Below are 20,863 nucleotides of genomic sequence, written 5' to 3'. Positions count from 1 at the left end.
GGCCGGTTATGTGCAAACAGAACCTTTGGCAAGTGACGCGAAGAAGCGCCTGTGGCGCAAGCGCTACGGCCTTTTCGCCCCGGCTCCCAGGGCTGCGCATGCGCTATCGTAGCTTCACGCTCTGGGGCTGAGGCCCTCACTTTGTCGTCACAGGGCAGATGATTAGGGTGCGTCCGCCTTTTCCCTCCCCCTTCTACCCTCCTCCCTTTTCCCCTCCCCTTGTCCCTCAGTCTTCTTCCTCCTTCCTCTCCCCCTCCCTCTTGCGTGCCCAGCCGACTCCAGCTTCCGGTCAGCGGCCGTCTGCGGAAGGGTGTCCCACCTCTTCCGCCTTGACTTTGGAGGTGGAGGCGGCCGCGGCGCCTGCGCGTCTTCTGTCAGGGTCAGCAGGCGGGTCCCCTGGGCGGTCCGCCAGCGCGTCGGGGAGCTGCGCCCGGGGGTTCAATGGCGATGAACTATAACGCGAAGGATGAAGTGGACGGTGGGCCCCCGTGTGCTCCTGGGGGCACCGCTAAGAACCGGAGACCGGATAACACGGCCTTCAAACAGCAACGGCTGCCGGCATGGCAGCCCATCCTTACGGCTGGCACGGTGCTACCTACATTCTTCATCATCGGCCTCATCTTCATCCCCATTGGCATCGGCATCTTTGTCACTTCCAACAACATCCGCGAGATCGAGGTGAGGGGAGGCAGCGGCAGTGGGAGCTGTCGCTGCTTGGGAGTGGGGTCCTTACGGCCTGCCCCTCTCCTTCCTCAGCTCTCTGGAAGTTGACCCACGGGCCTCACCTCCCCCACACCTGCCCTCTCTTCAGTTTCTTTCGTCAGATTTTCTGATTTTGCAGTTTTGTTCGAGCTTCCTCTCGCGATTTACACGGTTAGGGATAGAATGAATGTTTAATGCAGAGGGTGGATCAAAGAAAGAACGCCCCTTTAATGGGAGGTTTGTGTGGCTCGGTGAGGATTTTTACCTCCAGCGGAGGTTAAAAAAGGGATGAGGGCAGAGAGAGAAAGGAAGTGGAAAATAAGAAGTTATGTCTAGATATTACTGCGGGGGAATTGACGTGGTCAGAGTGTCAGTACCTGTGGGGATTATCCTAGGACACAGATTAACACCTTGCCATTTGAGGGAAAGGACCAGAGTCATAGAGGTATTGGTGTTTTTTATGTTAAAGAAGTTGTCATATGTTACCAGGTAACATATTAGGACAAATGACCGAAGTGTGCACAGTATCTTTTATTTTGAACTAATTGATGCTTTTAGTTGTAGGGCATGATGTAGGTAAAAGGTAACCTGAAACTTCAATTCCGGTTTTGCTTTTAGGCTGTTTATAAATAACCATACCCTACATTCGCCCTAGTCGCCCCCTCACCCCCCACCAGGTTTTAAACTTTAAAAAAAGAGTCAGTGATCACAAACAGAGGATAAGCTGTACACTGTCTACTGAATATTTTATTGATATAAGACATGATAGAGAAATGTGGGAAAGCCTCTTGACCTTTGTCAAAGCAGCAAACATAGTATATTCATCATTTGCATTGGTGAAGATAGGTTGATACTAGAATGTAAATACTTCATATAGATGTCCAGTATTAGACATCAGCTCATCCTCTTGAGTATCTGAGGGTATTTTTATCTGTTTGAAAGGGCAGTATCTGGCACCAAGATCTCTTGATTTCTTCTATTGTATCAGGTGTATCATTTTCTCCTCTAGTCTTATTAAATACTTTTAAATTTATGCATGTGATTTAATTAGGCTTTCAGAGTAATTTTATTTCAACAACTGGACTAGGCATAAAGATACTTATTTTCCAGTTTAATTTACAATGTTACCTCTAAAAGTGAAATCAATATATATTTAATTGTACAGTGTTCACTTCTGTATAACAGTGATAAGAGTATCTGTAGCACAGTTTTTAAATCCCTTACTAAAAATTCATTTTCAGTTTAATAACTAGAGAAAGTGTAACAGTATGTTTTCCAGCATGAATTTGTTTCTGTCTCCTTAATAGTTCTTCGAATGTGGTACTTCTTTTTCTCCCAATCACCCTAGGATCACACATAGGAATAAAGTGATGTATTGCAAGGACTGTGGGCTCAAGGCCGGGATCAGGCAGAACTGGGTTTAAATTCTGCTTAGCCATTAACTAGCTCAGTTTCTTGGCAAACTTAATCTCTCTGAGCCTCAAATCTTACATATTAAAATACACAAATAATGCTTATCTTTCTAATGTAAGAATGCTTATCTTTCTAATGTAAGAATTAGATACAGTATAGCTAAGATTCCTGGTACTGGGTTTGTACAATAAGTAGTTACAGTTATTATGATGGTCCCTAATCAGGAGATGAGAAATGGAACCAGAGAGGTTAATATTTGTTGGTAAGCTAGAAGAATAGTGTAGAATTGAGGCAGAAACCCAAACCCAGATGTTTTTATTCCCAACCTTAAGCTTTCACACTATATTAGGATTCTTATTGCAATGTTAGTAGTTAAGTAGAAGAAAATAATTTAACATTAGAAGTTTGACTATCTTATTTAACTTCTTAAGATGTTGAAAGGAAAGTAGCAATAATTAGAAATGGTATATGATGGGTATTTACTTTATTATCAAAACTCAACTTCTGTAATATTTACTATAATATAAAAATAAATGTTTACTTTTTGAAAAACTTCTAGGTTTTGAAATAAAATAAGGTTCTTCATACTAAGTAGTTGGTGAAATGGAAATTTTTAAAATAGATCTCATGCATATATACGTCTGATTTCAAGTGGCCTGAAGAATCTGCAGCTTGGTCTGGTTAATAGGACAGTGAAGTTAAAGATCAAGTTGTTAGATTCGAAGTCCCATCTTTGTTTGTGATCTTAGGCATATTTTTTGAGTGCCATTCTTTTTATTTGAAGAATCAAAAGGTTCAGGCTAGCTGATCTCTAAGATGCTGTTTAACTGTAAAATTCTGTGGCTTCCAACTTTAATGTGATTTAAAAAAATGTTGCAAATTCGAATTGTATCCCCTTTGGAATCAAAGGGTATGAAAATTGGGAATGATAAGGAATTTTGTACCAACACTGACATATAGTTGTGTGGCATATAGTTGTGACATATAGAATCAATTTTTTATTTTTAATTTGGCTGTTAGATATGTAGAGAATTGGTTCTGAATTACATCTGTAGTTTTGAGAAAAACTTAAGGAGCTTTCCCAAAACACACATGCTTGCTTCTGCCTACTCTCTACTCTTTGCTAGACACTACTGTAGTTTATTTCATTTTATCTATCTATCTATCTATCTATCTATCTATCTATCTATCTATCTATCTATTTATTAGACGAGGCAACCCTCGGTTGATCTCACAAACTGGAAAGACCTTGTCAGTTTACAATCCCTTTTTTTTTTTTTTTAATTTTTTACACTTAAAGCACTTGATCTTTCTAGGTGGTCTCCCATCTGAGCACTAATCAGGCCTGACCCTGCTTAGCTTCCGAGATCAGATGGGATTGGGCTTGTTCAGGGTAGCATGGCAGTAGACCGTAGTTTATTTTCAAATATGTTGAGGGTTATTAAAAGTAAACGAGTAACCAGAGTTCTTTTCAACGTTCACACTATAAGTTGCTTATACCTCTTAGATTATTTCCTCATTTTTGAAAATTTTAAGATCTTTCATTGCTGTATTACTCAAATTACTAGGCCAAAGGAGACTTGCCAAATCAGGATGATTTTGTAATATAGCTTAAAGTGCTAAGATCAGATATCCAAACTTTTTTTTAAGTTTATTTATTTCAGTTAGTTTCAAGTATACAGTACATTGGTTAGACATCTATATAGTTCATAAAACAATACCCCAATTGCTCCCCCCTCCCCTGGCCCTCCACCTAGCCATCATATTAATGCTAACTGCATTCCCTCTGCTGTGCTCCCCATCCCCATGACCAACTATCAGTTACTAATTTCTACTTCTTTTACCTTTCACCCCATTCTCCCAGCACCCCAACCCCCCTCCTCTGTGTCTGTCACCAAATTTTCCACTATATTTGTGAGTTTGTTTTTGATTAGTTTGTTCTTTTTGTTCCTTAGATTCTGCATATAAGTGAAATCATATGGTATTTTGTCCCGACCCGCAGGACCTAGTTATTGCGTAGAACCCGAGGAGGACCGCACCTTGAAGAGAACATGGGTGGGAGAAAAGAGTGGAGGCAAGACAGTGTTCTGATCAAGCCTCAAAATTTTATTTTCAAGTGGTTATATTTATACACTCAGGTGGAGAGGGCAGGGGCGGGACTGATCAGAGAGTATTTCATTACAAGCTTATTGGCGACCACCACAGAAGGTGATTTCTGCCTGGCTGGTCAGAAACAGATGGGCTGTGTGAGAAGTTGCAGGCTCTCGCTCTGCAGGCAGGGGAATGGGGATCAAAGACACGAGATAAGGCCGGCGCTTCCCAGTGCCCTGGCTGTCCAAATGGTCACAGATAGCAGAGTTTATTCAGGATGTGATTCTTATCTTTGGGCAGGCTTAAGGCTCCCGACAGTATTTATCTTTCTCTGTCTGACTTATTTCACTCAGCATAATCACCTCTAGGTCCATCCATGTCGTTGCAAATGGTAGGATTTCATTTTTTTTAATGGCTGAGTAATATTCCATTGCATATATGAACCATAATTTCTTTATCCAATCGTCTGTTGGTGGGCACTTAGGTTGCTTCCATATTTTGGCTATTGTAAATTGTGCTGCTGTGAATATTGGAGTGCATAGATCTTTACGAATTATTGTTTTGTTTTTCTTTGGATAAATACCCAGAAGTGCAATTACTGGGTCAAAAAGTTATATCCATTTTCAATTTTTTGAGAAACCTCCAGACTATTTTCCATAGCCGCTGTACCAATTTGCAATCTCACCAACAATGTATGAAGGTTCCCTTTTCTCTGCATCCTTGCCAACACTTGTTTTTTTTCTTTATTGAGAAATCCAAACTTTTGAGGTATAAAAATCAGTGGGTCTTTATCTTTCTCCCAGAAATGTTATACTAAAAAATTACTGTTCTTGTAAATTGTGTTAGACTCCTGAAAAAAGTGTAGTAAAGTTATTTTTTAATATTAATGCTTGTATTTGCCAGTATCTCACCCCACCCCTGCCCTACCATGCCATAAGGTTTATGTATCTTGTTTAGTTAGGTTTTAGATTTTCCATAATCTAATAAAATGGTTATTGGAAAACGAAAGTTGTTAACTTTATCATAAGAAAATGTTTTAGATATTTAATATCATTCAACACTAATGTTTAATATCTTCATTTATTATTAGCAGCAAGGAATGACTGTTTCCTTTAATTTGGCAATGCGGGAGTCAGGCACATCTTTCTACCACAAAGGTAATGTTTTTCTAGTCTAGGGCCCTTGTTGATGAGGCTGAGTTATTGAATAGAGAGAATTTGAAAAACATAGTGAGGTATTCTTAACTGTTGCAAATGCATTTATCACTTCGAAGTTATATTGTTTAATGGTTAGAATTGGATGTGGACATTATTCAGAGTAATAATTCAGGGTAAATTAAAAACTTAAACATTTACTTCAAATTAATATTTGCCCAACGTGTTCAAGATACATTTTCATTAAATTTTAGTGGATTAGCAGTCCCCTCCCCTCCACTTTTATTAGAGAAACCTCAAATTTCCTCCTCTTGGTATTTAATCCTGATTATTTTCTTTTTTCCTAATTTTTTATAAGAATATAGTTTTATCTCATTTTAATTCCTATAAAACTTGGATTCTTAGATTCTAAGATTTCTGAGAGGATTAAATTTCTCTCCTGCATTTAGTTTTCTTTGTTTATAAGTAGCCTATAGCTACTTATAAAGTGTCAAGGAAGAATAGGTTTCTTTGTAGATTGTTAAAGGGTAAGCACTTTATGTTAAGAAATTTAAAGATTTTAATATGCAAATGAATTGCAGTTGCTTAGAAGCTGACTCTTAGATATTAAGAGATTTGTGGTATTAGTGTTTTAATTCATTTCTCAATTAACTTCAGTACTTAGAGCAAGGCATGGCAGAGTGAATGTGAATAGCCAGACTGTTTTGTAAGGCCAAGGAACTGAGAATGGTTTTACAGATAAACATTTGTCATTGATTTGATGATAGGGAACATTAACTTTGAATGCCAATTATGCTAAATGTTATCCCCCTCAAAATAATTCCAGTTTTTTCTGTTACCAGAAAATTGTATACAATTGTTATTATATTTTGAATTTCGTCAATAAAAATTTGTGCAAATTTGTTTTCTCTCTTGTTATATAAGAGCCTACATAATATTTTTGGCCTTACTTCCTGGTTTGTAAAGCCTAAAATATTTTCTGGTCCTTTACAAAAGAGGATTTCCTGCCCTTGACTTCATTTTAAAGAAACATACTGGCAAATTTATCGTTTGTTACAAAAAAAACACTGTTTAATATACGTTCTATTCAATAATCTTTCAGGTAAGAATAATGATCACTGATAATTGCCTGTGTTCTACCTTCTTTGTACAAATTTAATAGATATAAAAATACTTTAGCTAAATTTACCGTTAATCTTGGCTCAGGTAACATCCTTCTTTTCTTTGTCACAGTCAGATATAGTTCCAGCAATCTAAAGAAAATTGCTCTTGAAAGTTTTACTTTGGTTACCTTTTGTCTTTGTTAGAGCCTCTAGAAAAGCCTTCAGATAAATACTTTACTGTGGAATGATCAATTCAAAGGGAGAACTTAAAATGCCGTTTTGAATTTAATCTAATTAATGCTTAAAATGGTTTACTTTATTACTCAGCACTTTGTTGAGTGACCTGTTTAGGTCTTATATTGATTTCCTTTAAGACAGATTTACATTCAAAAATTGAAGTTTTCTAGTTCTTATACAGTATAAAAATTGCATGGCCTTCAAATTCCTCCTTTCTCACTACATTAAATTCAGTCTGTTTCTTAAGAATAAGTTAGGAATATGATGTAGTTTTAGGAGTAGTAAGAAGAGATACCATTTTGATTTAGAGGAACAGTTACAATGGTAGCAAACAAAGCAGAGAGATATAACTCTTAAACTTATAGCATCTACATCTGTTGTTCTGTTTTGCCTCTGGTTCTTTGTGTTTTGTATTTAAGCTGATGGGCAGGTCTCCAGCTTATCATTGTATTCTGTACTGTGCCTTGTATGCTTTTGACATTTAATAAGCATTAGTTTTTAAAATAAGAGAACTAGAGTTCCTCTCTCACCTGGTAGCCCCTTCTTTTTTGGATAAGTTATGAACTATTATCAGTGTAAACTTTTTTTCTTCCTACCTTTATTGAGGTGTAATTGACAAATAAAAATTGTATATATTTAATATGTTCAATGTGATGGTTTGATATGCTTGTACACTATGAAATGATCACTATAGTCAAGCATTTTAACATATCCATCACATCCCATAGTACTTTTTTTTGGTGTGGTAAGAACACATAAGATTTACTCTCTTATCAAAACAAAACAAGAGAATAAATGTTGATGAGAGTGTAGAGAAAAAGGATCCTTTGTGGAATGTAAATATGTACAGCCATTATGGAAAATGGTATAGAAGTTCCTAAAAAAATTGAAAACTAGAACTACCACTATATGATCCAGCAATCCCACTACTGGGTATATATATATCCAAAGGAAAGGAAATCAGTATATCGAAGAGAAATCTGCACTCCCATGTTCACCAACTTTGTTTTTAGACCCAACAGGTTTTATTACAACCTGAACATGAGGTCAGACTACCCTGGAATTTGAGCTGATGAAGGGTATTGTGGTTTTTTTCTTTTTTCTTTTTAATGGTAAAACTCATAGACTGAGTTAAATTTATCAGCTTTAATCAATGATGAGCATTTTCTGTATGTAGAGTGCTGCTGCAGGCACAGTGGATGATTGAAAAATGTTTGCAGACAGATTTTTTTTTTTTTTTGCTCAAGCAGAGAACCCTTATTCTTGAGGACCCTGGAATTTTTTGAGGGAGATAAGACATACATATAAAAACATTGCTAGCTGAGTAGCTCAGGCAGAAAATGGCTTAGTAATTTAAAGGAAGACAAGAGCACATCTGTCTTTGACAACCTTGTTAAACTTCGTGGTGGATGTGGGCTTTGAGCTAGAACTTGAAGGATAGATAAATAGTACTTTTAAGGGGATTGTATGCATTCCAAGAAAGGAGGTTAACATGAGCAAAGGTATAGTTTTAGGAAATCAAAAGGTATGTGGAAAAAATAGGAGGAGTAAGGACAGATCATCTGGTGCCAGGTTGTGGATAGATTTGAGTATTTGATAATGAATGTATTAAACTGGGGAAGTAGCATGATTGACACAGCATATATCAGGATTGGGTTCAGCAATGAGTAATTAAGGTTATCATTCTCATATTTCTCTTAGAAACCCAGTCCCTGCCTAGTTCGGAGGCTGTTTTTCTGAGTCCTCACTCTGTCTAGTTTACTGCTTGATTATTCTTCGGTATTGGCTGCAGTGCTCACAGTCCAGAATAGGGGCTAGAGTTCTAACTGTTACATCCTTTCCCAGGTAGCAGTGTGGAAGAAAGGATGAAGGACAGAGGGATAAAGGCCTTTTAAAGAAGGTTCTTGGAAGCTGCCACATACCACCTCCACTTAGTAACAAGGCCACTCTGTACTTAAAGGAAGGCTGGAAAATATATTCTTATAACAAGGTTTTTGCTAGTAATTGAGAGTTTTATACTGTGGAAGAAAGGTGGCACAGAAATTGGGGTGCAGGGTTGTTAATAGTCTCTGCAACACAGGGCTATATGTAGGAAGATTTATCTGGTAGTAATATGTTGGTTGGATGGGAGCTGAATAGTCTAGATGTGAGAGCTGAGTAGTTTAGACATTAAATAATGATTCCATTTTTATATTGACTATTGTATTAAGTTGAACTTGATTTCATCGTAAAAGGCAATATGTGTCATTTTGTATATGAAAAGCAAATCAGGTATAAGGCTTTGCTGGTAAGTTTTTTTAAAAACAAGTTGTAGAAGGAATATTGAATATCCTCACCTTCCTCTTATTTTTTTTAGCCTCTCTTTTTTCCTTCTTTGTTCAGCATATAAATGTGTTCCAGTTTTTGTTAAAGAATGAAAATGTTATATCTCGATTCAATTTAATAATAAAAATATTAATCATGACCAATATTATTTGAGTGTTTACTCTGCCAAGAATTTTACATATGTTATTCGATATAGTGACACTTATGAGGGTAATGTTATTCTTTTCATTTTATATTTAGAGGGGGACATTGAATCTGAGACTGAGTCATTTGTTTAGTCATACAGCTGGGATTCAAATCCTAGCACTCTGACCTCTTCTTTTGTTTCCTCTGGATGCTGGTCTATATTTTCTTTTTCCACACAATCTGTTTGAAAAGAAGGATGTCCACACTTATTGATAATGTCCATTCCCATCTCCCATTAACTTACTCCTTAACTCATTGTATCAGAAGTATATTAGATGGTAAAAAGTGCTATGAAGAAAAATGAAGGAAGGGAAATAGGAATGGTTGAAGAATGGTTTACAATTTTAAATAGAGTAGTCAAGGAAGATCTCAGTAAAGTGGTTTTTGAGTAAAGGTCTAAAAGAGGTGAGGGAGTCAGCCACATTGATATCTGAGGGAAGAGTGTTCCAGACAGAAGAAATAATAAGAGCAAAAGTCCTGAGGAGTATGCTTAATAGGTTGAGGTAGGGTCCAATGTGGCTGGAGCAGAGTGAGAAGTGGGGGAAGACAGTAGATGAGGTTAAGAATGGTAAAGTAGTGGGGTGCACATCACATGGATCGTTATGAGGATTTTGGCTTCTGTACTCAGTGTAATGCAAAGCCACTGAAAAGTTTTACTCAGGTGTCATAATCTTACAGTTAAAAGAGTCACTCTCTCAGTGATATGGAAACTATTACCTAGGAAATAAGTAGAAACAGGGAAACCAGTTAAGGGGCTGTTGGCAATAATTCAAGCAGGAGATGATGATGGCTACAGTAGAATGGTTGCAGTGAAAAGCACTTATATTTAGGATATGTTATGAAGGTAGAGCTAATAGAATTTTCTCATGTAGCAAATGTGTGAGGTATGAGAGAAATTGTAGAATCAAAAATAACTTAAGATATTTTGGTCTGCATTGGAAGGATAGTGTTGTAATTTATCAAGATAGGGAAGACTGCAGAAAAAGTTTTGGTGTGATAATAGGGTTAGGAGGTGAGAAGCTGGATAAAGAATTCTTTTTTTAGACTTGTCACCATGTGATGCCTTTTGGACATCCACGTTGGAAATAATGAGTAGGCAATTGAATATATGAGTCTAGAGTTTAGGAGGAAGGTCGTAACTGGGGTTACATATTTTGAGGGCAGATCAGCATAGATGATATATAAAGACTTAAGATGAAATGAAATCAAGAGAATATTTGGAGGTCAAAGAAAAGTGAGATCATTCAAAGACAGCCCAGAGTCACTCCATTGTTTGTAGAGGTTGAGGAGATGAAGAGGAACTCGCAAAGGAGACTGAAAAGAAGCAGCCAAGGAGGTAGGAGAAAAGCAAGGAAAGTGTGGTGTCCTGGAAACCAGTTTCAAGGAAGAGTGTGTGAACAACCAGTGTTGCTGCTGATAGTTCATTTAAATGGGGTACTGAGAGCTGACCTTTGAGTTAGCAACATGAAAAGCAGTGGTGTACCTGTCTTACAGTGAATGTAAGATGTGGTTTCTCAAGCTAGAAACCCTGGAAGTCAACCTAAACTTATTTGCCCTCATTGCATCTCTAAGCATTAAGTTCTATGGATTCTTTATCCATATATTTTTAATCTGTTCTTTTTCCCATCCCCACTGCTCTTTTGCAGTGATTCTCAGCAGAATCATTGCAGTACCATTCTGTTTTCTTTTTCAGTCTGGCATTTTCTTAAATCTTTCTGCTCTTTACAGCCAGGGCGATCCTTTTAAAAGGATAGTTGAACTATTTCATTCTCTTGATTAAAATTTCTCCTATGGCTCCCTCTAGCATACATAGGATAATGTTCAAATTTCTTAACGTAAATTGTAATTTTCTTCATGATAAGCTACTTTCTACTTCTCTAGCCTCATCTACCACTCCTAGACCCTTTGCTCTGGCTGTAGCAGACTACTGTAGGTCCTGGAATGTGTCATGCTGCTAGATCTACCTGAAATGCCCTTCCTTTTCTTATTATACCATGTTTTTCAAATTTCATTCCTGTGAACACTGGAAAGTCTTCCCTGATTCTTCCCTTTCACCACCTGATATATATGCTTCTCTCAGGTTCCATAAGTACTAGATTTTGACCTGTCATATGTTATTAAATTATATCCTGTAATTATTGATTAACATGACTTTCTATCCCACTAGTCTGTAAATTCTTTTCTGGCATGAACAATGTTTTTTTTCCATTGTGTATTCCTACCCTATAACACAATGCTTGACATCTAATAGAGACTAAGATATTTGAGCAAGAGTGAGTGAATGAACTAAACTCAGTTGGTACAATCAAGAAATTTTAAAACCATTTATTGAGAGTTTATTAATTATCTGAATGGTATTATGGTTCTGAAGGGATTATTGAAATTAGCTAAGGAAAATGTTATATACTACAAAATCAAACTTGTATACCTATGATATCCATCTATATTTAAAGCCGAAACAAACTTGCTTGTTGAACAGTAATCCCAGAGAGTACTAAAAATTTAGCAAACAGGTTGATTGGCGTATGTTGCAGCAAAAGAATGAGAGTGCATGATTTTAAAAATGGCATAAAATACCTTTCCTCCCACAAATTTTTTTGAGGCTTTAGAAGGAAACACTGTTATATACTTACTAGTTATGAAAAACTGGAAACTATAAACCAACCATCAATTAAATAGATTTGTAGTTTAATTTCTAAAATTAAAATGTAAGAATGATAATGTGACATTATAACATCTAATAACATTGTTTATCAGTATACTGAATAAATTGGCTGTTCAGAGCTCTCAGAGGTCTCACATCTGTGATCATATTTAATTTTGAAAAAATTTTAGAAATTACTTGTTTTTACTTGATGTTTAAAAAATATAATGCACTGGTATGAAGTCTCAAAAGTTTTGTCTGTAGTGGAAGCAATGAGAGTCAAATTCAAGGATAATAAGTATATTGCTGAGGAAGAATTGGCAGAACTGCCAAATGATGCCAAATACGATGCCAAGATTTTGAGCTTGGCTGCTTGGGACAGTGGTGGTACCATTTACAGATATCAAAAGGCCATAATTAGCTGTGAGATTAAGGGATTCAATGAACCATCGTTATTGATTTTTTTTCTAAAGCCAGATTTTTAGTGAAGAAGCATAACCAAGAAAGATTAAGAAATCATATATATAAATATGGTTTAATTTTCAAAAGATCACCATGGGTTTGAAATAGAGATGGTAAGAGTTTCAAGTGGCAAGGAAGAAATTCAACCAAGTGAATACATGTAGGAATACAAAAATGGGGTGAGATGAGTCCAGACTATTTAGAGAGGGTAGTATAATGGATGACACATGATATGAGGTGGCATGAGGTTATGGTCAGAAGGTAGCACTGGAGATAAAGGTAAAAGCCACTGATATTCTAATATCAGTTATATGACTATACAGAAACAATTTTTTTTAAATAGAAAAGCCATATATTTCCTCAAAATAGAAAGCACTGCTCTATTCATATTAATTGCTGATCTGTTCCTTTGATCTACCTTATCATATAGGATGGAGCAGAATTAGCAAAACCCTTTTCATCAAGTCTGTCCTAGGCAATTTTTATAACTTGACATCTTAGTAAGACTTTTAAGGGTAAACTAAAACTTCATGTTGGAACTTACTTTTTTGTTTGTAGAAATAAGTTAAATGCCATATATAAAAACTCTGTATGAAAATTTGTATTATTTCAAACTCTAAAAGTTAAGATGGTCCTGGGGCGACCTCTACCTATCATAATAAAGTTGTTTTTAATCAGTATTCTAGGTGAAAAATATGAAGATTTGGGAATACCATTTAAAACATCAGCATATTAACAATTGGTACGAATTTTAAAATATAATGTCTTTTAAACTGACTTCCACATTTCTAAATTATGGTATAGTGCATATATTCAATATTATGGGAAGCAGCTGTGCAGTCTAATGGAAGGAACAGCAACTTTGGAGCTAGACAGATATGATTCTGTCATTGTTATGGATGGAATTGTGTCCCACTAAAAGATATGTTGAAATCCTAACTTCTAGTACTTTGAATGTGACTTCATTTGGAATAGAGCTGTTGCAGATCTAATCAAGTTAAGTTGCGGTCTTTTCAGGTGGACTTCTATCCAATAGGACTGGTGGTTTTATAAGGAGAGACAGACACTCAGAGGGCAGATGATGTGAAGACAGAGACATAGGGAGAATCATGTGACAGGCAGAGGTGGAGCAATGCAGCTGCGGGCCAGGGAGTGCCAGCCATTGCCAGAAGCTGGAAAGAGGCAAGAAGGATTATCAGAGCTTGTATAGCCCTGCTAACACCTTGAATTCAGACTTCTGGCTTCCAACTGAGAGAGAATAAATTTCTTGTTCTAAAACACCCATTTTCTGGTAATTTGTTATGGCAGCCCTAGGAAACTGATATAGTCACATACCATTTGTGGTTTGGAGCAGTTACTTCACCTCTGAATCTCACTTTCCTCTGTGGCATGGAGTAGACATTTGGGAAATAATAGCTAGCTTCATTATTGCTGTCCTGTCTTCAAAGATAATTTACATTTATATATTACCTGATTCATTCATTTATTGTTTACAAGTGTGAGATTGAGGCTTTCTGATTCAATTAGAAGGAACAATCTTGTCTATGGTTCCTTTTTGGATTCTATAATTTACAGAGACATACAACATATTTCATATGACCCATAGAATTTTATTAAGATATAAAGGATTAAACTTGTCTTATAGCTCTAAATTTAGAACTCAGATGTTGATTTAAAAAAATTAATCTTCAAAAATAAAATAACCTAGAGTGTCTGGATTTTTAAAAATCCATTCAACTGCTAACTTTTAAGAGGCTCTAAATAATTTAAATATGGATGTTTATTTCCTCCACCCCCTTTATCTGATGAGCATTTTTGAGGGCAATTTTTCTAACATTGATATATTACCTATTTAATAAAAAGGAAGCATTTTAAATACTTTAAAAAATGTTGTTTGGTACTCCATAATACCCTGGTGCCTTACTGTGCCCTTTTTATTTCCCTCACTGTTGTAATACATACTCACCTCTTTCCTATAAGGTCCTGGATTATACAAATAACTTAGTCTACAATCATAGTAACTTCTGTGGAAAACTGCGTGATATTCCTCAGTTTTGAGCTTTGGGTAGGAAGTAGTGTAACTTGCATTACTTCCTCCGGGGCAAGAATGTGAACCGCTGCTCAGCCTTTACAGATGGCTTTCTCTTTTTTGCTTAAGAACTGTCAGTGACAAAGCAGAGAAATTTGCTGCTGTGATGTCACACCTTGGGCACTAATATGACTCATAAAACTAAAGAATCTGCTCTAGTTGAGCAAGGGTAATGTCATGGCCTTCCTATCCCCCGGCTGAGGTCTGCCCTACCTAATGTCAACTGAACGAGCTTCCTTATTGATACTGGTGTTGCTATACCTCATGGGTGTACCAGTGTCTCTGGAAAGGTATATCTACTGAAGCTTTTAATGCTGCAGTTAGTAAGAATTCTAGAATAGTGTTGGAATGGCCCTCTCCACAGCTATATTCATATTTTGTCACCTGTACTACAAAGCCATACTGCTTTACCTTATAATGGCTCAAAGTCACAAAACCTACCCCTTTAGCGTCTACTCTGCAATCTAATTCCACTTTTCTGTTTTCCGAGACCTAACTTTTCTTTATTACTGATTGCTAATGGTTTTATAAATGAGCACTGTACAAAAATTAGATAACTGGAGAAGCCCCAACTGATTCTCAGATCTAAAGATTCTCATGTCTCTAACTCAGAGTGTTATTTTAAGACTGAAATTCATATATTTTGGGGGGTTTGATCAGAGATTTAGTCTCTCTTGGTGTTGTCTCCCTGTGGATAACATCCACTCATCAGCCTTCAAAGAAATTTGCTGACTACTAGATTAGGTTGTTTTCATAGTATCCGTTTTATCAAAGTATCCTTTCCATTTTAATGACTGTTTTCTGTATTAAACTGAGCTCCATGAGGTCAGGTACTGGGCTGAGTTCTCATTTTCTGGAACATATAGGCACTCAGAAAATACCGTAGGCCTCCCTAAAATGTGCCACTTTGGCATGAAATTATTTTGAGCTTGAAAGCTATCAAGACCCTGCAGACTTGCGAGAAACTTTTACTTCTCAAAAAATTTAAATTAGGGGTCTTAGCCATAATAAGAGTGACAACTAGAAATAACTTTATGACCTATCTGTATGGCAGGGCAGACTTCTAATTACTGAACCTCTACTCATAGCCCTGCAATGACCGTCCCTCTGAAGCCCCAAGGTGATCCTTGGCTCAAAATACCATTTGTATACCTCATTTTCCTTTTCTGTCTTTGAAGCTTTAATTTCCGTGGAGTCTCCAACTCTCTGATATGTGGGGTTTCCATGCATAGGTATGTATTAAATTTGGTTATTTTCTTTTTTTAATCAGCCTTGCGTTTAATTATTAGACTAGCCGAAAGAACTTAGTAGAGGAAAGCTTCTTCCTCTTCCACAGTATTAAGTTAATGAATTATTACTTCATGATGGGGCATTCAGGAAGAAATTAAAGTCTCATATTCTAGACTCTTTTTAAATCTGTTCTTATATAAATATTTGCTTAAAAAAATCTAAAAAATCTTCAAAAATCTCCCCCAGTTTCTTAATTTCCTGCAGGACATTTTTAACACTCAGGGTTACTTAGCTTTCAGAAACTTTGTTGTCAGCAGCAGTAACCAATTCTTGGTAGCTTACACTGGAAAGGAATTTATTAGAGGGTGATTAGGTAGCTCTCACATAAAATGGATAAGAAATCTAGAGAATCAGTTTGGAGACAGGTATGAAGAATGGGAGATTTGAAAGCAGAAAAAGTGATTTAGCTGCCACAGCCGCTACTGAGTTCTCCCTTATAGTTACTGCTGTGGTTGCTGCTCTGATTCATTCTGGTCTTTGTCTCCGAAGATTCTGTGATTTATATGCAGATTAAGTCATCTAGACTCTAGATGGATCCAAATCTTTTGTGTGGGCTGCCTGGGGTTAGGGAGTGAAAGCACTCATTTACCCCTTTGGCTTATGAAGTAGAAGATGGATCCCTGCCTCCCTCCAAAACACTGAAAATGGAGAATTTTACAATACTTGGAAGTATGTTTGGATGCTAGTCAGCTTAATAGCAATACAAACAAACCACAATTATTCCTAAGATTTTTCTTCATTCTTGTAATCTGAAGGTCCTGAGTTCGTACATTAGAAAGGATGATATGTCTATTTTGTGAGAGGGCATAGTATGGTGCAAAGAGCATAGATTTTGGAGAAAGGTGGAGATGAGTTCAAATTTTGCTCATAATTACTAGCTGGGTAATTTTGGTTAATTACTAAACCTTCCCAAATGGCAGTTTCCTAGGTTAAAATAAGAAAAATAAAAACAAAGTTTGTAGGACTATTGTACTTCTTAATGAGATGATATGTATTAAGTGCTTTTAATGTCTGGTATTTAGTATACATTCAATAAACAGTAGCCAGTAAAACACAGTGTATCATTATGGCTCTGTTCAAATCCTCCTTCTTCTTAGTAAGAAAGTACTAGTCCACCTAGTACTACTGTCCTCTTTACCATTCATTCATTTTGGTGCTTAGCATTATCGTAGTTATTTTTTTGTATTCATGTGCTCTCTTTGATAAAGTAGTCTTTTTAGACTCTAGAAGACTACTGTGGGGACTCACTACACTTGGGAAAAAGTAGTTCAGTAAAAGGAACGTTGGACTTGGAGTCAGAGATCCTTGGTTCTAGCCTAGCACCAGCTATTGCTATTTGTATGACCTTGGGCAAGTTTCTGAATGTGTTCTTTTTATATGAAATGGAGATAACACTATAGGATTTTGGTGAGGATCAGATGAAATATGTGTATAAGAGAAAGGGCTTTGTCAACTGTATTTGACTGAGTATAAGATGACACTGCTGGGGTGATGTGGAATCTGGCCTTGCCCCAGTGATGTGTGGAGAAGGAGGAGGACTACGGTGGTGTTCTGTGTTGTCCCTCGGTTCTTCCCCGCTGATGCAGCAAAGAATTACAGGTTGGCGAGATTTAGGAAAAGTAAGATTATTGAAAGTACATTTTAGAAGGAGATGGGCCACACTAGAGAAGGCTGCAGCCCTGTGGAATTTGGGAGGTAAATAGATAAGATAGTATGCCCCAAAAGGAGGGGCTGGTTTTCAGCCAGGAGAGCTGTAACACGCAGAAATGGGAAGGTCTATTTATATTTGGGCCATGATGGGAGATCCTAGATGATCCGTATGTGAGTTTACCTTGGCTGACAGTTGGCTATTATATAATGCTTTGCCTACTGTGCATGTGCTTAACCAGAATTCAGTCTGTTATAATGAGATTCATGAACTTCCAGGCATAGTCATGATATTATAATTAGAGGCCGAAGTTATTAGCAGTACTTTCTGTGCATGTGTTTGTAGCTGGGCTAGCCACAAGCTTTTATGGTTTTGTGCTCTAGGATTTGGGATAATTTACCAGCCTAAAAGGGAGGTATTTCTGGGAGGTACTTACTTAAGGAAGGTTTTCAAGGGAAGTTTCTGTGGTTACAGAGCTGGGCCGTTTGCTCCTTTCACTCATGCCTGACTACCTAACAATGTGATTGTTTTTGAATCTACCTGGTACTTTTTGTCATGCCTTACACATAGTAAGGTTTAATACGTTAATGATAATGATTTTTTAAAAACATTCCTTTCAAATTTTCCTGGAATCAAAAGACATGAATTTTTTTTTGTATATTTTAGAAATTATAATCAAAAGATTATGATAAAAATGTTATAGTTGTCCTTTGATTTTATTGAGGTAAAATTTATTCAGCAATTGTTCTTGGTTCCAGAGAAATGATTAGTTTTAGTATCCTACAGTATAATTTATTAGATTTCACAGCCCATCATATTATTTTTGTTCAGTTAAATAAAGAATATATATCCTTGCCTAATCACAATGGATGATCTTTCTTACCTACTCTGCCCTGGAAGCTAATTTGAAAGAAAATGATTTGAGAGGTTTCTGTTCAAAGGCATACAACATGGGAATAGGCCTAGTTGGCAACTTTTCTTTTTTAATTCTTACATTAGTTTTTTAAAACATTTCAGGTTTTTAAACACTTGAAAATAAATTAATATAGTTTAATATAGATTCCTAACTATAGTTTATTCTTCTAAATGGTCTCATCTTTCATCTCTTCAAAATCATAAAACTTGGCGTTTAAGTGGAATATCGTGCTAAGATTTCACTTACATGCAGAATCTAAGGAACAAAAACAACAAACTAATCAAAAACAGACTCACAAATATAGAAGACAATCTAGTTATAGGCAGAGGGGAGGGGGGTTGGGAGGCTGGAAGAATGGGGTGAAGGATTAAAGAAGTACAAATTATTAGTTGATAGATGTCATGGGGATGGGGAGCACAGCATAGGGAATGCAGTCAGCATTAATGTAATGGCTAGGTGGGGAGCCAGAGGAGAGAAAGAGCAATTAGGGGAATTGTTTTATAAACTATATAGATGTCTAACTAATGTACTGTATACTTGAAACTAATAATAAAATGAAATAAAATAAAGTAGAATATTGTGCATGAATAGGCCCTGAGCGGAAAGTTGTAGCCCAGTAGGTCTATTGAAAAATTACATATGCTTTTCCTCTCTTCATTTAGGAGATGCATTTTTAGCTTGTTTTAGTTATGTGGCTAGCTAGCTTCTCTTAGATATTTGCAGTGAATGAAAATTTTCTCTGGTCAAAGTTTTGTTAGTAAACAAATTAGCTTTCAATAAGTTACATCAGAATTTGACAAAACCAAGTTTTATTAAGTTCATGTTTTTTGAAAAGCAATTAGATGTTGCAATTCGATGCCGGCTCTTTTCTGTATACAGATTTTATACCTTTTTTTTGCAATCATAAAGAGATTGAATATTCCATATATAAAATTTAAATGTTTAGTTTCAGAAATAAAGATTAGATGGTTAATTTTTTATTTTATTAAGGTAAAGATAATTAATTAGGGCTGTTCATTATAAAGTTCATTTTTTCAAGAGAGAAGACAAGCCATAGGCTGAGAGAAAAATTTTTAATTATTATTATTTATCTGATAAAGGACTATTACCCAAAATATACAAGTGGCTCTTAATATTCAGCAATAAGAAAATGAACAACTCAAATGAAAAATGGGTAAAAGACCTGAACAAACACGTCACCAAAGAAGATATATAATATCTTAGTTGACTTAGGCTGCTATAACAAAATACCATAGACTAGGTGGTTTAAGCAACATATTTATTTCTTATTGTCCTTGAGGCTGGGAAGTCTAAGATCATGATGCTGGTAGATTTGGTTCCTGGTGAGGACCCTGTTTCTCGCTTACAGATGGCCACCTGCTTTCTGTGTTCTCACCATGGCAAAGAGAGAAAGAGCTCTGCTCTCTCTTCCTCTCTTTATTAAAGACACTAATCCCATCATGGGTATTCTATGTTCATGACTTCATCTAAACGTAATTACTTGACAGTGGCCCCCACCTCGAAATACTATCATTGGGGATTAGGGCTTCAATTTAAGAATTTTTGGGGGAAACGACCCTTAGTCCATAATATATAGATGACAAGCATATGAAAGATGCTTAACCTCATATATCGTTAGGGAATAGCACATTAAAACAACAAGCTACCATTACACACTTATTAGAATGGTGAAAATCCAAAACACCGACACCATCACATGCTGGTAAAGATGTGGAGCAACAGGAACTCATTCATTTCTGGTGAGAATGCAAGATGGTATGACCACTTTGAAAGACAGTTTGGCAGTCTCTTACAACACTAAACATATTCTCACCATACAATCCACCATTCCTTCTCTTGCTGTTTACCTAAATGGGCCGGAAATTTATGTCTACACAGAAACTTGCACAAGAATGTTTATAGCAATTTTACTCATAATTGCCAAAACTTGGAAGCAGCCAAGATGTTGTTGACTGTAAACAAATAGCCAGATACTTTTCCAGCAAAATAGGCTTATTTGGCAACGACAAAGAATTGCTGTTCAGTACCAGCAAGAACAGAGAAGGAGAGGAATGCTTTTTTATGGGCTGGGGAGGGGCTGTTGTAAACTAAAAGTCTTTTGGAGGAAACCGGAAGTTCGAAGTATGGTGACTTTTCATTGGCTGAGATGGCTGTCTTCCATTGGCTGAGCTGTTACTGGGCAAGGAGGAATCCTTGCTTCTTTCTGCTGAGGTGGTAAAGTAGTATCACTTTCTGTTGGAGATGCAAGGCATGGCTCTGTGGGGTCAGTAGTGAGTGAGAGTTCTCTCTTCTCTGGATTCCATTTTAAATGAGGTTTCTGTTTATTTTCATAATGTCTTTTAGTAGATAAATAATCTGTGGTACATACAGGAAATGGAATAATGTTCAATGCAAAAAAGAAATGTGCTTGCAAACCATGAAAAGATATGGAGGAACCATAAGTGCATAATGCTTAGTGAAAGGGGCCAATGTGAAAAGGGGCCAATTACATACTGTATAATTCCACCTATGTGACATTCTGAAAAGATAAAACTATGGAAACAATAAAAAGATCGGTGGTAGCTAGGGGTTAATGGGGAGGG

The 20,863-nt window shown here is 36.6% G+C and overlaps 1 protein-coding gene across 1 annotated transcript in view; it reads left to right on the top strand.

Annotated features, from left to right (window-relative positions):
- The first annotated feature begins 315 nt into the window (after window positions 1-315).
- Window positions 316-20,863, top strand: part of TMEM30A (transmembrane protein 30A) — a 37,232-nt gene continuing 16,684 nt past the window's right edge. Inside the window, exon 1 of the mRNA XM_011383559.2 lies at window positions 316-678. Within this exon, the coding sequence (XP_011381861.1) occupies window positions 442-678 (237 nt within the window). The 5' untranslated portion in view covers window positions 316-441. The remainder of the gene's footprint in view (window positions 679-20,863) is intronic.

The sequence above is a fragment of the Pteropus vampyrus genome, unplaced genomic scaffold, assembly GCF_000151845.1.
Source record: "Pteropus vampyrus isolate Shadow unplaced genomic scaffold, Pvam_2.0 Scaffold526, whole genome shotgun sequence".
NCBI classification, from domain to species: domain Eukaryota; kingdom Metazoa; phylum Chordata; class Mammalia; order Chiroptera; family Pteropodidae; genus Pteropus; species Pteropus vampyrus.
The sequence above is the reverse complement of the archived record's forward strand: the minus strand, read 5'-3'. Positions and strand labels throughout refer to the sequence as shown.